General features: G+C 38.3%; 2 protein-coding genes across 5 annotated transcripts in view; both read right to left on the bottom strand.

The window, feature by feature from the left end:
* Positions 1-317: 317 nt before the first annotated feature.
* cd226 (CD226 molecule) lies at positions 318-4,747 on the bottom strand. The gene is given in 7 exon segments (XM_026291721.2): positions 318-1,121; positions 1,814-1,868; positions 2,365-2,467; positions 2,924-3,304; positions 3,566-3,889; positions 4,342-4,416; positions 4,419-4,747. Coding segments are annotated over 7 exon segments (1,170 nt in total). The 5' UTR covers positions 4,516-4,747; the 3' UTR covers positions 318-986.
* Positions 4,748-5,484: 737 nt separating this feature from the next.
* rttn (rotatin) overlaps positions 5,485-13,372 on the bottom strand; it is a 32,014-nt gene continuing 24,126 nt past the window's right edge. For 2 of the 4 annotated variants that reach the window (XM_026292125.1, XM_026292128.1), the window contains 12 exons: positions 12,997-13,147; positions 12,561-12,698; positions 11,604-11,806; positions 11,379-11,484; positions 11,030-11,127; positions 10,792-10,869; positions 10,278-10,404; positions 8,393-8,586; positions 7,652-7,922; positions 6,058-6,161; positions 5,775-5,844; positions 5,485-5,678 (listed from right to left, as the gene is read on the bottom strand). In XM_026292125.1, the coding sequence (XP_026147910.1) occupies positions 5,599-5,678; positions 5,775-5,844; positions 6,058-6,161; positions 7,652-7,922; positions 8,393-8,586; positions 10,278-10,404; positions 10,792-10,869; positions 11,030-11,127; positions 11,379-11,484; positions 11,604-11,806; positions 12,561-12,698; positions 12,997-13,147 (1,620 nt within the window). In that variant the 3' untranslated portion in view covers positions 5,485-5,598. Of the gene's footprint in view, positions 5,679-5,774; positions 5,845-6,056; positions 6,162-7,283; positions 7,923-8,392; positions 8,587-10,277; positions 10,405-10,791; positions 10,870-11,029; positions 11,128-11,378; positions 11,485-11,603; positions 11,807-12,560; positions 12,699-12,996; positions 13,148-13,372 lie in introns of those variants that run through there. The other 2 variants (XM_026292126.1, XR_003294745.1) reach the window with 2 other exon arrangements.

The raw sequence follows: 13,372 nt of genomic DNA, 5'->3' as shown, positions 1-13,372 counted from the left end.
ATCAAAGGCAAATGTACAGTTGCAGTTTTGACAGTTTTGTCAGGAGGAGGCAAAATTGGTAATTCCAAAAGATGTTGTCCCTTTGTGTTCCACATTTCTATCTTGTCCTCATTTATCTTGTTTCTTAGTGGAACAAAGCACATATTTATTACCGCCTCTGCCACTGCCTCCATTTCTGTGGAAACAAATGAATCACATCAAACATAAACAACACACAAATTAACAGTAGGCCGCTATCATAAGCCTTAAATGTTGATTTACAACAACTTACAACAATTTAGGAAAACTAAAAATAAAGACAACTTGTGAAAGCATCATATCATGTTTTGTTTTATATATTGCAGAGTAAAATCACCCAAAACATTTATCAGTAAACAGCACATAGACAAAAATGTAAGGAAGTATAACTAAAGCACAAGATCTGCTAATTAGAGTCAGGCTTTTTAATAAGAGTATGCTGTAACTGGAATGCATCCATCCTAGACGGAAAAATCCTCTGGGTAAAGAAACAGTCTCAAATGACGGCAGAGTGTGAGTGACTGCTTTTCTTTTCTGTTAGATGATTAGACACTATTGTCAAACTCTGAATGGAAACCAGGAGGGATGAAAGTAAACGAAAAGCAATTACACAGGCTTTTGTCATTTGTTTTACTCAGGGGTTAGGGAAGTGAAAAGAATTATACAGGCTTTTGTCTGCTCTTTCTGTGTGACCCGTTACTGTCAAATACTGTTTTGCCCAAAACAAATATTTTCTCAACTGTTATTATGAAGTACATAGTACATTTAACTAGTGGGAGTAGGGCCGGACCCAAAAAAAACCTGTCAACTTTACACCAGCACTAGCTTGTCTCAAACTACAGTATAAATTTTAATCAGCGTCCCTGTATCTCATTGAACACTCAGATAAATAATTGTAATCAGTGCTTGGTAATTTAGAAGAAAAGACAACACATTCACATGATGCAGTACATTATATTTACATATGCTCATTTTTCAAGAGGCTGACGTCTGTCTTTGTGTGATCGTACAGTATGTAGGTTGGCATACACAGGGACATTTCTGATCTGCCTCGCCTTCTTTGTAATCCTAGGACACACAGGCATGTTCTCGTAGAGGTTTGGCTGTGAATATGTGATACAGTGTGTTAATATCTGCGGTAAGACAAGGGACATGTGGCAGGTTAACGTGTTATGGCTCAATGCAGCAGCTTGGCAAAAAGTTCTAAGATGTCTCACGAAATGGGCCCCAAAGCATCAAATTATGAAATATGCTCCGACAGCATAAAGTCAGAGCTGTTATTAAATCATTAATGGTGCAAAAGAATCTTCATTCATTATTAAACTGAATGCAATTATGCATAAATAAATGAGCTACACTGAAGTAAGAATATAACAAAATCACATGATTTAAAAAAAAAAAAAAATCAATAAGCAACAATATTATTATATTTCCTGATATTCTTACATTCATTAGGTCAACTTATTACATAAAATGAAATAATCACTACTGACTACAAATATTTCTATTATTTTAAGAAGCAATTTTCAGATAAAATTTGTTGTTCCTTTTTTTTTTTTTTTTTTTACATTTTAACAAGCTGCTGTACTACATTAACCAGAAATTATTACAGTTTGTTATTGCAAAGCAGCAAGTCTGTAAACATTTACTACAAAGTATTCTAGCATGTGTTGAGTAAGATTAATAGTAAGGTATAATGGTAGTGTAATTGAGTGGATGTCTAATGGATAAGGGAGTATGTTAAAAGTGCCAAGCAGCAGACAGCAGTAGATAGAATTAGTGCTGCAGTGCTTACCTGTCTCTGCGATGGGTGAAGTTTGACTCTGTACTCCTCTCTCCTGATCCTTCTCCTTTGGTGACAAAAGTAATTGAACAGAATTGGGGATGTTACACAATTTTTAAAATGCAACAGAACTGCAAGTTTTAAGATGTAAACTTTAGAAATTAGATCTTCTTATTAATATATTACTTTAAAAAGCACAAATCATCAAAGAACAGGGTCATTTTTTAGCTCTGGTACTCAATCATCATTCTTCTGTCTATAGTCTCTTTTTCAATTATCTTAACTTCTTCCCAGTCAGTCTCATGGCTGACCTTGGACTCCTTGACCACAGATATTGCATGTTTCTATCGCTCCTGCAGTCTCTGCTCTACGATTCATTCTGTGTTCCCCAGGTAGTCTAATAAACACGTTACACCTAATGTTAAATACCAGCGTCCCGTTTTCATTTCAAGAACTGCCTTGTTATTCACATAAGTGGTTTCAGGTTTCATTTTTTAATAATCAATATTATTATTGGAGTTTTGTTTGCTAAAGATGCACAGAAACTCCCTGAGGGGTCTTACCTTTGCCTCACTGCTAGTATGACAATGACAATGATTAGAACCAGCACAGCAGCTCCAGTCCCAGTGTAAACATACATCATGTACACAGAAAGACTGAATCCACCTGGTTAGAAAACAGGAAAAATTTTATAAGAAAACAGCCTAAAAGATTTTTTCTTTTCTAAAATGATTTGGCATTTTTGCCTTTATCTGATAGTATTATAGTGACAGACAGGAAATGCAGAGATAGAATGATATGATAACCACTTGCTTGCTTCATTAGTGTTTGTGATGTCTGTTATATTTGCTTCAGACAACCACAGTTCACAGCCTCAAAAAAAACAAAACAAAAAAAAAAACCACACAGTGTGCAGGGCCACACCGTAGCATTTCAGCAGGTGTGAGCCTGTTTGTGGAGCCAAAACATGGCATAGGATTTATATCAGAGGTATTGTTTTATTGTATGCATTATATTTCATCAATCACTGTGCTCTTTGCATTTAAAAAAAAAAAAATTTACCATCTAACTGACTACTGTACTACTACTTGACTTGTTTTACTACGTGATGGTTGTCTGTACCTGGAACGAGCACTGTGAGCAGCACGGTGACGGTCTGCTCCCCCACATCTGTGCTAAAGATACACCGGTAGAAACCAGCATCTTCTTGTATCACATGTGTCAGGTGCAGAGTGACATCCAGGCTGTCTGCACAGATGACCTGGCCCCTGTTGCTGTAGTCCTCACCCACCAGGCCCCCGTCCACATTCTTACACACTCCAATTAGATCCCAGAGTTGGCCGTGCGGCATCTTTTGCAAAACAGCCTGGTAAACAGTACCATTGTGCTGGTGGTTACAGTTGATAGTCAGGTTGTTGTTCTGCTCTGCTACCAGCTCTGTGTTTGTGATGATCACCTCTGGGGTAGGGGGCTCTGTGCTATCGTCCTCTTCTGGGGGCTCATCTGTTAACACGTGAATGTCGTGGACAAACAAAGGAAAATATGTCATCAGAGAACGAGAGCAGGAAACTGAAATGCGTAATGGAAATTAAAGAATGATATTCTATTAAGATTCCAGCAGCAAGAGTGTAGTGGCTTGAAATTTCCACCTACATTTTTTAAAAAATAAATTCTAATTTTAGATTCAAATTTAGAGTCATATGATGTAGATTCTCTTAAAGAATTACCACAAGAACAGTGTCTGTCAGCTGTGAGCTGGCTCACCTAAATCCTCCACCTGAATGGTCCTGGTCCAGGGTCCTTGTGGGAAGGTTTGAACAGAACAGTGGTAAAGCCCAATATCCTGATGAGTGACGTTCCTCATGGAAATACTTCCATCCAGAGGTGTGGTCCTCAGGAACTCAATCCTCTCCCTGTAATGGTGAGAGAAGGCCATTCCATACTCTGGATGAAAAACAGCTACTGGATACTTGTCTGGTATTTTGGTCCAGGACACCATGCTGAGGTTCCCCTCCCACGGGCATAAACAGTTGAGAACCATCCCTTCTTCCAGATGAACTATGACAGGTTCTTTTTGCTGGACTGCAACTAGACAGAGGGATGTTTTTTTTATTAATGTATCTGAATCTAGACATAATCTCAAAATCTGAATTTACATGCATTCATAAATAACAACCTGACAATAATTCATTATGATTGGTTCTATTTGATTTTATTTTTAGCTGTTCAGAAATCCTCAACATTAATAAATTATACCTACACCTATGTAATATGGTTTACAGCTGAAGATTAGCACAAATCACCTCTTTGAGATCATCCCTTGGGTAATTAGGCTAATTTAAACTAGTATCAAAAATAGGCAAGTACCACCTATTAAAAATGTTTCTTTAAATTGCTAGTTGAACATTATGAAAACTTATTGTGAAACCACATGAATTAATAGATTGAGGTAAATTAAAAGTTTTCAGAGTATACTGTAAAATACTAAAAATTCCTTTCAACATTATTAAAGGTTTAAGAAACACATATAGGATCCATACCTTTAAGAAAAGGCAAAAAGATGAGTACCACAAAGTACCAGTGGTCCTTTTGTACAGCTTCCATCGTGCCCCACTGAGAATGAAAGCTGCATTGATGAGACCAGTGAAGAGGCACACAAGCTGCACTTCCTGCTTAGTGCTCCTCCTCACTTCATGTGCTGCAGAATACTCCATGGTGCTCCACTGTTGACTTATTTCTCAGGACACTGTCACAAGGACTGGGAATGGATGTCAAGCTTATAGCATCATGCTACATTGTGGGCTACTAAAGTTTTGAGAACTGTACTGATGCTGCTCCCATCAGTGTAATTTAGCTAATTATACATTTGAATCCATCCGTGTCCCTCAATCACAAGTTTTGAGAAGTTTTTTGGCATTTAAAATTTTGAAATAATAATGAGAAGTGAAAACAGTCGCCACTGTGTCTTGGTTCACTACTTTGGTCCTAAAATGTGTCAACTATTCATAAGATGGCAGTGGTGGTACATACTAAACCACAGAGACATTCATAACCCCTACAGGATGAGACCTAATGACACAGGTATTCCCCTGATTTTATCTCCAGTACCATAAAGGTTCACATTTGTGTATCAAACTTTCTCTCACACAGCAAATGTCTTTGGAATTATCCTTTTATTATAAAGATTTAAATTGCTAAAGGTTTATTGTTAACTAGTTAGTTTCAGTTAAAATTGTTAACCAGTTAAAACCTGGTGCCCTACAAATGTATCAAAAATATTATCTATGAGGTATTAATATTTATAAAGCGACTTGTGACTGTAACACTCCTGACCTTTCCTCTAGCACCACTATCAAGACAATTGTTTTATCTATTATGACATGAAAAACTGCTTATTAAATGTTAATATGCTAACTTGGTTAACTATGTTTGTCACCATGGTAAATATTATACTTGCTAAATATCAACATTGTAGTATTCTCTTCAAAAGCATGCTGATGTTAGCAATTGAAGAACTGCTCTGTTCTGTGCACTGTGTAGTTGCAGACTCCTACACTTGAAGTAAACCGGATTTTGCACTTTTCTAAAAGTTGCGCCACATCAGTGAACCCCAGGTGATATGCTATGAAAAAGAGAACCAAAAATAGCTGCTTTTAAAATGAAACCTACACAAAGAAACATCATTGGTGACACTTTGCTAGACTGAGCACAGCTCAATCAGCCACATAGCACTTTAATATCAAAATTCAACAATATCGGATAGAAAACATGATATAAAACAGACAATATAAATACACTCAATTATTTAACAACTGGGAAAGGTTTTCAAGGCACTTCAACAAGTAGGTAACAGTAGGTTTGTGCTTGTTCTCTGCATCTGTAGTTTAAGGGGGAAAAGCACAAAATAACTAACAGAACATACAAATGTAATGATAGGAAATGTTTCAGGGCAGCTGCTGATAATCTCTCATACCTTTCTTAGTGATGGTGTGTGCCTCCTCAATTCTCAGTCGAACAGAGGGACATTTCAAAGTAGTCTTGGCCTTTGGGAGTAAATTAGAAAGATTAAGAAGAACTGTCTTAATGAGAAGGAGAGTACATTTTTTGACACTGAAACTAGAGTGCAGACACCCTAGAATGTAATTTGACATATTGTACATAACCAATAACCTCCAATGCTTTCCACTAAATAGAGTCATTAAAACATTTAGTGCATGTGTGTGTGTGTGTGTGTGTGTGTGTGTGTGTGTGTGTACCCTCTGATTGTTATGGACCAAGGCCCAAAGTGCAGAAGCTCCCATGCTGCGGGTTTCCATGTCCTTACTTTCCAGACACCATAGCAGTACCTTCACAGCTTTCTCTAAAGAAAGATATGCAGATAATCAGAGTGAAACAATCATGCACTATCCATCAATTTGCAGATTTAAAAAAAAGCACAATATAATTCTAAACAAGAGCAGCACCCTTGGATTTCACTTTTTATCAAAATACATATTTCTATATTAGTGTATAGAAAACTGATGACCTGGATGCCTCAACATACTGAAAACAGGGATAAAGTTTTACAAAACCTTATCACAGCATTATTTAGTTGACACTACCATAACTCACAGACACGTTAGTTTCACATTTTGGAATAAAAACAGTGGCGATGTGGCCATCTCAGACATTGCTTACAATATGATTGATTTACTGAGTTAACACTGGGTTATCTGTACAACATACACAGGAAATGTGATCTTCACAAAGGAAAGAAAAAAGGTCACGTAGTAGATTCCACCCACCTGCCCCCACAACTCCCACCTGCAACATGCATTATGTAAAATTGACAAAATCTGTCTTCCCTGCAACTTCTCTCCTTTCTTGCATCTATGCATCTTACAATCACCTGCTGCATTATACCTACAATTCTAAATTTAAACCTGAATAGACTAAACTGTACTCAGAATTTATATTATGAATATTATAAATAGTTACTGTTTTGAATCCATTTTAGAAACAACTACTGAACAAGTGACAAAAGACTACCGCTTTCAATAAGTTTCTAAGCTGTGTTAAGTGATTATTCAACACGGAGCAACAAAATATCAGCAACAGAGTTTGAATATAAACTCTGTATTTCTTTTTAGATAATCCCATTAGCCAAACAATTACATATTTACTGTACTCATCTAGTTTATAAAAAGCAATATTCACTCTACACTTGGCTGTAGTTTAGCACTCCAGGAAAAACACACATATGTGACTCAGCTTAGTAGATGTTCATTACTCATCCCCAGTCACTTCTTTATGTAAACTGACTCTTAAGCATGGAGGCAGGAGGGAGTTAACAGCATAAATGGAAGCATAGAAGAAACAGTTAATCTGCACAACTAGTAGCCTAGAGAAGTGTTGATTGTTTCAAGGCAAATCAAAGCATGAAAGCAAATGTGTTTACTAAATGTCAAACTCTTTATCAAATGCCATGATATTCTCTTCCTACCTTCAAACTAGGTGATCGGAGAGCAATCAAATGATAAAAACTGCCTTTTTGCAGTAAGCTTTTTGCAGCAAGTGTTACTCAGTAAGAGTGCAACTCAGAACTGCGTATTACAGCTGTCACATTTGTCTGATATGTTTCAATAGAAACATATCTTCGGTCCCATCGCCTGTTTTGCTTGAGTAAAAACAAAAGAAGGCAGTGTGTTGCAAGTTTCAGATGCACATAATCTTACCACATAATCTTACCACAGTTACTGGCTGCCATTGTCAACACATGAAATGGTGTTTATCTCCAAAAAACCTGCCTTTTGTATGTCATACATTTCACATCCCTGCATGAGATTAGTATGATTAAAACCCCTTCCATACCATTGGCAACAATGTGTGGCTTGTTGGTAGGGCAGAAACAGAGGTTGTGGAGGGTAAGCAATGCATGCCGTCGATGTGGTGCCAGGTCTGTCAGCAGCTCCAGGGCTCCAGTGACCCTAAGGATACTCTGCTGGCCATCCTCCACAAACGAGAGACTGACCAGCAACCTCAGCCACAGGCCCATTAGGCCACCACCACCACTTACAGACATGGCCTTAATGCCACCTGCCTTAGGGATTGGGACCAACAAGAAGGCTTGCAGGAAATTATTCTGAGAATGAGAAAGGAAGCAGAGAAGAGATAGTTAATTGAGTTTTAGTGTCATGTGGTTACTAAGAGCTGCCCCCCAGGTTTGAAGATATTTCGCCCACAAGTATAGTGTAAGTGTGAGGGTGAGGGTGAGGTGTTGAACAGGGCAAGTGTGACAGAAGCGTATGTCATTTATAGCATGTGTAATGCAATTTGAAATTCTGCAACACTGTATATCTCACTGAATTTATTTTTAATCTGTAAATTTGTTTTTCACAGCCATTTAAAAACAAAGTTTCTTTAGAAGTCTTTTTATTTTTAAGTTTTAAACTGAATCATCTGAGTAAGTTTATTCTAAAGCAAGTTATTCCTCATTTACTGAAAAATCTAATCACTGTGTATTCTGAATTTCTTCCAATTTCCTCACTGTGAAGTATTACTGTTTTAATCTGACTACTCACAAGGTTGCATAAACAATGTATTGGGTGATACCTTTTGCAGAACACCTCTGCAGTCTCGGGACACGACAAGGTTAGCCAGAAGGGAGAAGGCAAGTTTCTGGGTGGGGCTGTTGTCTGGGGCTAACCCTGAGGCCAGCTTCATGACACAATGCATCACAGAGGTACTAGAGGTACCTTTAGATCCTGGAACAATGCCTGGGCCCCCACCACAAAGAGAACTGCATGCTGCAAGAATGGGGGGGGGGGTACAACCATAAGTATTACATTGAGAAAGGGTGTATTTTTAAAACCTTTTAGAAATAGGAATAGAATAGGAAAAATACAAACTCTGTGATATGCTCATCCTTTTGTTGTTGGAATTGCTTTGTACCTTCTGTTTATCTTTGACCTAGCAAGCTGGCCAGCCAGGAGCCACAAAAATAAAGACTGCCCCCTTTGACTGCACAGTTGTCTGCCATCTATAACAAAACATCTCTGCACACCTGCATGCACAACTTGTTTTGACGTAATCAATGTCTAGGCAAATTAAAAAAAAATAAAAAATGAAGATGAGTAGAACTCAGCAGACGAAGAAATAGAAGTAGCCATCAAAGACATAGCACTCACAATTCACAATTAATACAAAGTTTAGTAATGATAAATGAAAGAACAAAGGTTTCACAAGTTAAATCTGAAAGCTTTGAGAGCATCTCTAAAAATTTTCATCTTTTAGCTGCCTTTTAATTTTATTTATCATGACAGATTAGTGACTGATAATGATAACTTACTGACTGTGAGGGAGGGACATTATTTAGCCATTATTTTAGACTGTGGCTACAACTTATTCTTGTAAAGTGCATTTATTCCCACTGCTGCCTCAAATCTGCTTAGTTTTTTAACCATACAATAGTATAATCATTCCATAAAAGTGCAGAAGAAATGTAATGCGTGTCTATAGGAGCATGTTTTGAGGCTTCTACAAAAATACCTGAAAATGCGAGAGCCATAGATGAAAACAACAATCTGAATTGAACTAGCAGTACAAATAAAGCCTTGAATGAAGGAGGTAGACTGGAGATTAAACATTCAGTAGATATTCAGTAGAAATGTAGTCTCAGGAGAAGAAATGGTAAGCCTGAGGGTGGATGGTGTAATACTGAGCCTGGCTGCATGCAGCCTGAACACAACCTGCTGTTCAGTTAACCTTTAGGGAAATTCTGAGCCCAACTTCACTGGTGCTTCACAGCTTGAGCTTGTGGGGGGTCTAAAGTGAGTGAGTTTAGATCAGAGCACACACCCACTGAGGAACCGGTGCCAATCAAACAGAGATACGCATGCAGACACACACACACTCATAAGTGTTGCACATGAAACTTCCTTTCCATCACCACAAACCGATATGCTTTGCATCAATACACGAGTCACATACATGCATGCATACATACGCAAATAGATCAAAGGGACCTCAAGCAGTTTATCAAAGTAAAATTTCCCTACTTTTTGCTCCACGAATCTTGTCTTTGCTACACCCAAAAAGTCGTTTGCTCTTCTGATTTCCACATACACTGCTCTTGCATTTGCATGATTTAAGACCAATATCTCATTTAACACACAAATGTTCTGTGATTCCTCACATCATCTCCCTCTAGACTAGAACCTGTTGCCATACATAGAGTGAGATAGCCTTGCAGTTTGATTCACAGATTTCGACACTGTGGCCATTGTGACTGGCAGGCAAGCAGGCACTGGTCTTATACAGTGAGACGCAATGTTGTTCAGTGGTCATCCGTGAGGACAACGGGGCTCTTAGTGCAAAGTGTGAGTGACTCAGTCAGACTGCTAACCACAGACAGAGGCGATGTGCAGGCACAGGCTAGGCACAGTGCCTACACCAACACACAGACATACACAGCCAAAACAGACGCACACATACAGACCTGTGGTGCAGTTGGCAGTATAGACACACAGAAGCTCCAGCACTGCCTCCATGGTGGGGTCATCCAATAGGAACCACGGCCAAAGAGCATAGAGTGCCAGTGTTAGGCGAGCATCTGTGGCCACCACCTACACACACACAAATACAAATTTACATACCCACACACACAGCACAGACACAGGAAAACGCCCACATATGAGTATGTACATGATTACAGATATGAAATAAAATAAAACTGATTTATACAACAGCACAGATGGCAATAATCAACCTAAAAATCCTCAACATTTCTGTAACTGGCTATTTAGTCCAAGTTAACTACCCATGACTAAAATGCCACTCAGAAGATAAGAACCAGCTAATACGCTCTGTAAGTAATGCTATTACAGGGTTTAACAAGCTAAACTTGCTGAGATGTTCACAGGGAAAATCTCATTTACACAGACAGCACTAGCACTGAAGTTCAACTGAAAACCAAGCAGTGGAGAATTGAAAAGGCAGGTAGAGAGGCTCACTTTGCATTCATCATTGTGGTAAAGAGCACTCCGTAGGATCTCCACAGTCAGCTTGACTTCCTTTAAATAGCTCTCTTCCTGATAATACAGGAAGACAAAACAAAGAACAGTGTTTAATTGTCCCAACTTAAAAATATCTTTTATTGCACTTTTACTGTTCAGAAAAAGTGAGGTGATGTCCATAATATTTATCCAAAAACTCATTCATATTGGAAATTTCCGGTCATTCTCCACTCACCTTTTTGCGCTGAGAACCTTTGCTAGGTCTGACTGACTCCAGCTGGAGCTGGGAATGGCTCTGCTTCATTTGCTCCACACAGCTGTCAATTAAACCAGCTGCAACACAAGGCAATCAGACATTCAGAAGAAGCAAAATCACAGATTTAACCTCACATTATTATATAATAATATTTGCACTCTATATAGGAAAAGAGCTCTGAATGATCATGATAAAGTTACAGGCTGAAAGAAGCAAGTATTAAAATTTTTTAAATAAATATTTGATGTTCGAAAATATTCAAAATTTGTGGTCAACTTGAAGAAAAGAATACACTTTGCTTGTTCTTTCCTGAGGTTTGAGGATTTACCTTTGGCCACATGGTTTTGAGCTGTGGGACTGCATGCTAGCAATGTCATCAGAGTTCTAGCTGTCAGTTTCTTGAACGGGTCCTGAAATGTTCGTTTCTCAAAACTCTGGCATCAACAATCAAAGAGGAACACAACAATCATGCATTACAACTTAGTGTCATGAGCACATACGGTTTTATATGGTGTCTAGACTTCTAACTTGTGCATACTCCACTTCTACGTACCTGCAGTAAAAGTTCACACAGCTGGCTGGCTGAAGGACTATTCACAATGGCATACAAAGTAGAAGCATGTTTAGAGTGTGAGGCTGTGGTCCCTACACTGCGATTCTCAGTCTCCTCTGTGAAAAGCGTACAGAGAAAGTGCAGAGCCACTGTGTGGAGACGAGGTTCTGCGAATTTTTCAGTGACACACACTGCTATTGTTCCTGCAGATGAACAAGGAAGATAAAAAAAAAGTGAGAAGGTAGGAGAAGAGTTTTCATTTAATGAATGACACCACATTGCACAGTGAGACACAGCAAGGCAAATGTCAAATGTATTGTTTAAATCTTTTTAATGCTGAATATTTGTCCATGACTGTGGCAGTATACACTGGTGGAGAACATACTGACTTGAAGTGTATGCAGACATCCAGATACCCAACATATTCCCACAGACCTAAATTCACACACAAAGGCTCAGTATTCATCTTTTATTGGATTCATCAGATTTCCCTCCTGAGCCATACATTAGAGTGGAAGATGAGTAGGGGGAGTAAAGGTGCTAAAAAGGCATGTTGCAATTATGACATGCACCTGTTTAGGAAAGTTAGTTAACACAGTAATGATGCAACAAATGTATTAATTTGATATTGTTTTTTAAAACCAGAATTAATGCTTCTCAATTATATCTACAATGCTAATCCTGATTATTTAGCAAGTAGCTGCAATCAGTATAATTACCTTCAACATGATTTTCTCTCTACAATTTAAAGGAAAAAAAACAAACAACTTATAGCCCAATTTCATCATGTGTCAAGATCTTGACTCCTAAATCACTATGGTTAATTTGAATTAAATAAAAAACCTAAATAGAGAAAATTATCTATGTTATTAATTCTGTTGTCCAAACCAGAATAATGAATTTTGTCACTTCAAATCAATGCAAACACACACAAGGAAGAACAGAGTATCTGTGTACCTGCAAATGTCCACCAGCGTCTTCCCAGTGCAGCAGAGACAGATGGGTAGGCTGCTGAGCTGTCCCTCCTCACCAGAGTAGCCAGCAGCATAAACACGTCTGCCCAGCATGCACATACCACGTCCCGTGTATCTGCATCTGAGAAGCAGAAAGAGTGAATCACAAAAACTAGACAGTGACACAGTCACACACATATCAACTGTCGAGCCTACTGCGGGAGACTGCGATAAATGCCTAAACTGGGCTTGCATTGACAGCATCGTGGAGTTTTTAAAAAAATTAATAGGGGGTGGGTGCTGTACAGGACAGCATATACTATGTAAGGAATGAAAAATCCTTTCAAAATGTTTTTGGAGCTTTACTACCAACTTTACTTCTTAAAAATGATTTAAATTTGACAATTCAATGAAGTTCAATTTTAACATAAGGTTCAGACCTAATCCTTTGGTGTCCAGCATGAGCACTGCAACCAGAGTGCTTAACAGCTGTTTCATGAAGTCCATCTGGCCAATCAGCTCCTGGCTTGCTATGACACATGACTGCAGCAGCTTAGAAAAGCTGGACATGAACTGAAGTTGGGTGACAAGCTAGAAATACACGTGCATATACACAAGAAAAAAAAAGAAAAATGCAAATTAGACACATCTGCATGTGAACAGATTGCACACATTTATTGAGTAGGTAAGGTTAGAGAAAAGATGAAAACAGATACATGGTAATAACAGAATATTTTAATAGCCTGCATTCTAAGCTGCAAAAACAATGGTACGATTTGAGTACAAGCTTGTTAAATATTCCACCCACTCTAAAAT

This window comes from Mastacembelus armatus, chromosome 20 (genome assembly GCF_900324485.2).
Source record: "Mastacembelus armatus chromosome 20, fMasArm1.2, whole genome shotgun sequence".
NCBI classification, from domain to species: domain Eukaryota; kingdom Metazoa; phylum Chordata; class Actinopteri; order Synbranchiformes; family Mastacembelidae; genus Mastacembelus; species Mastacembelus armatus.
This window is presented reverse-complemented; position numbering and strand designations above follow the sequence as displayed.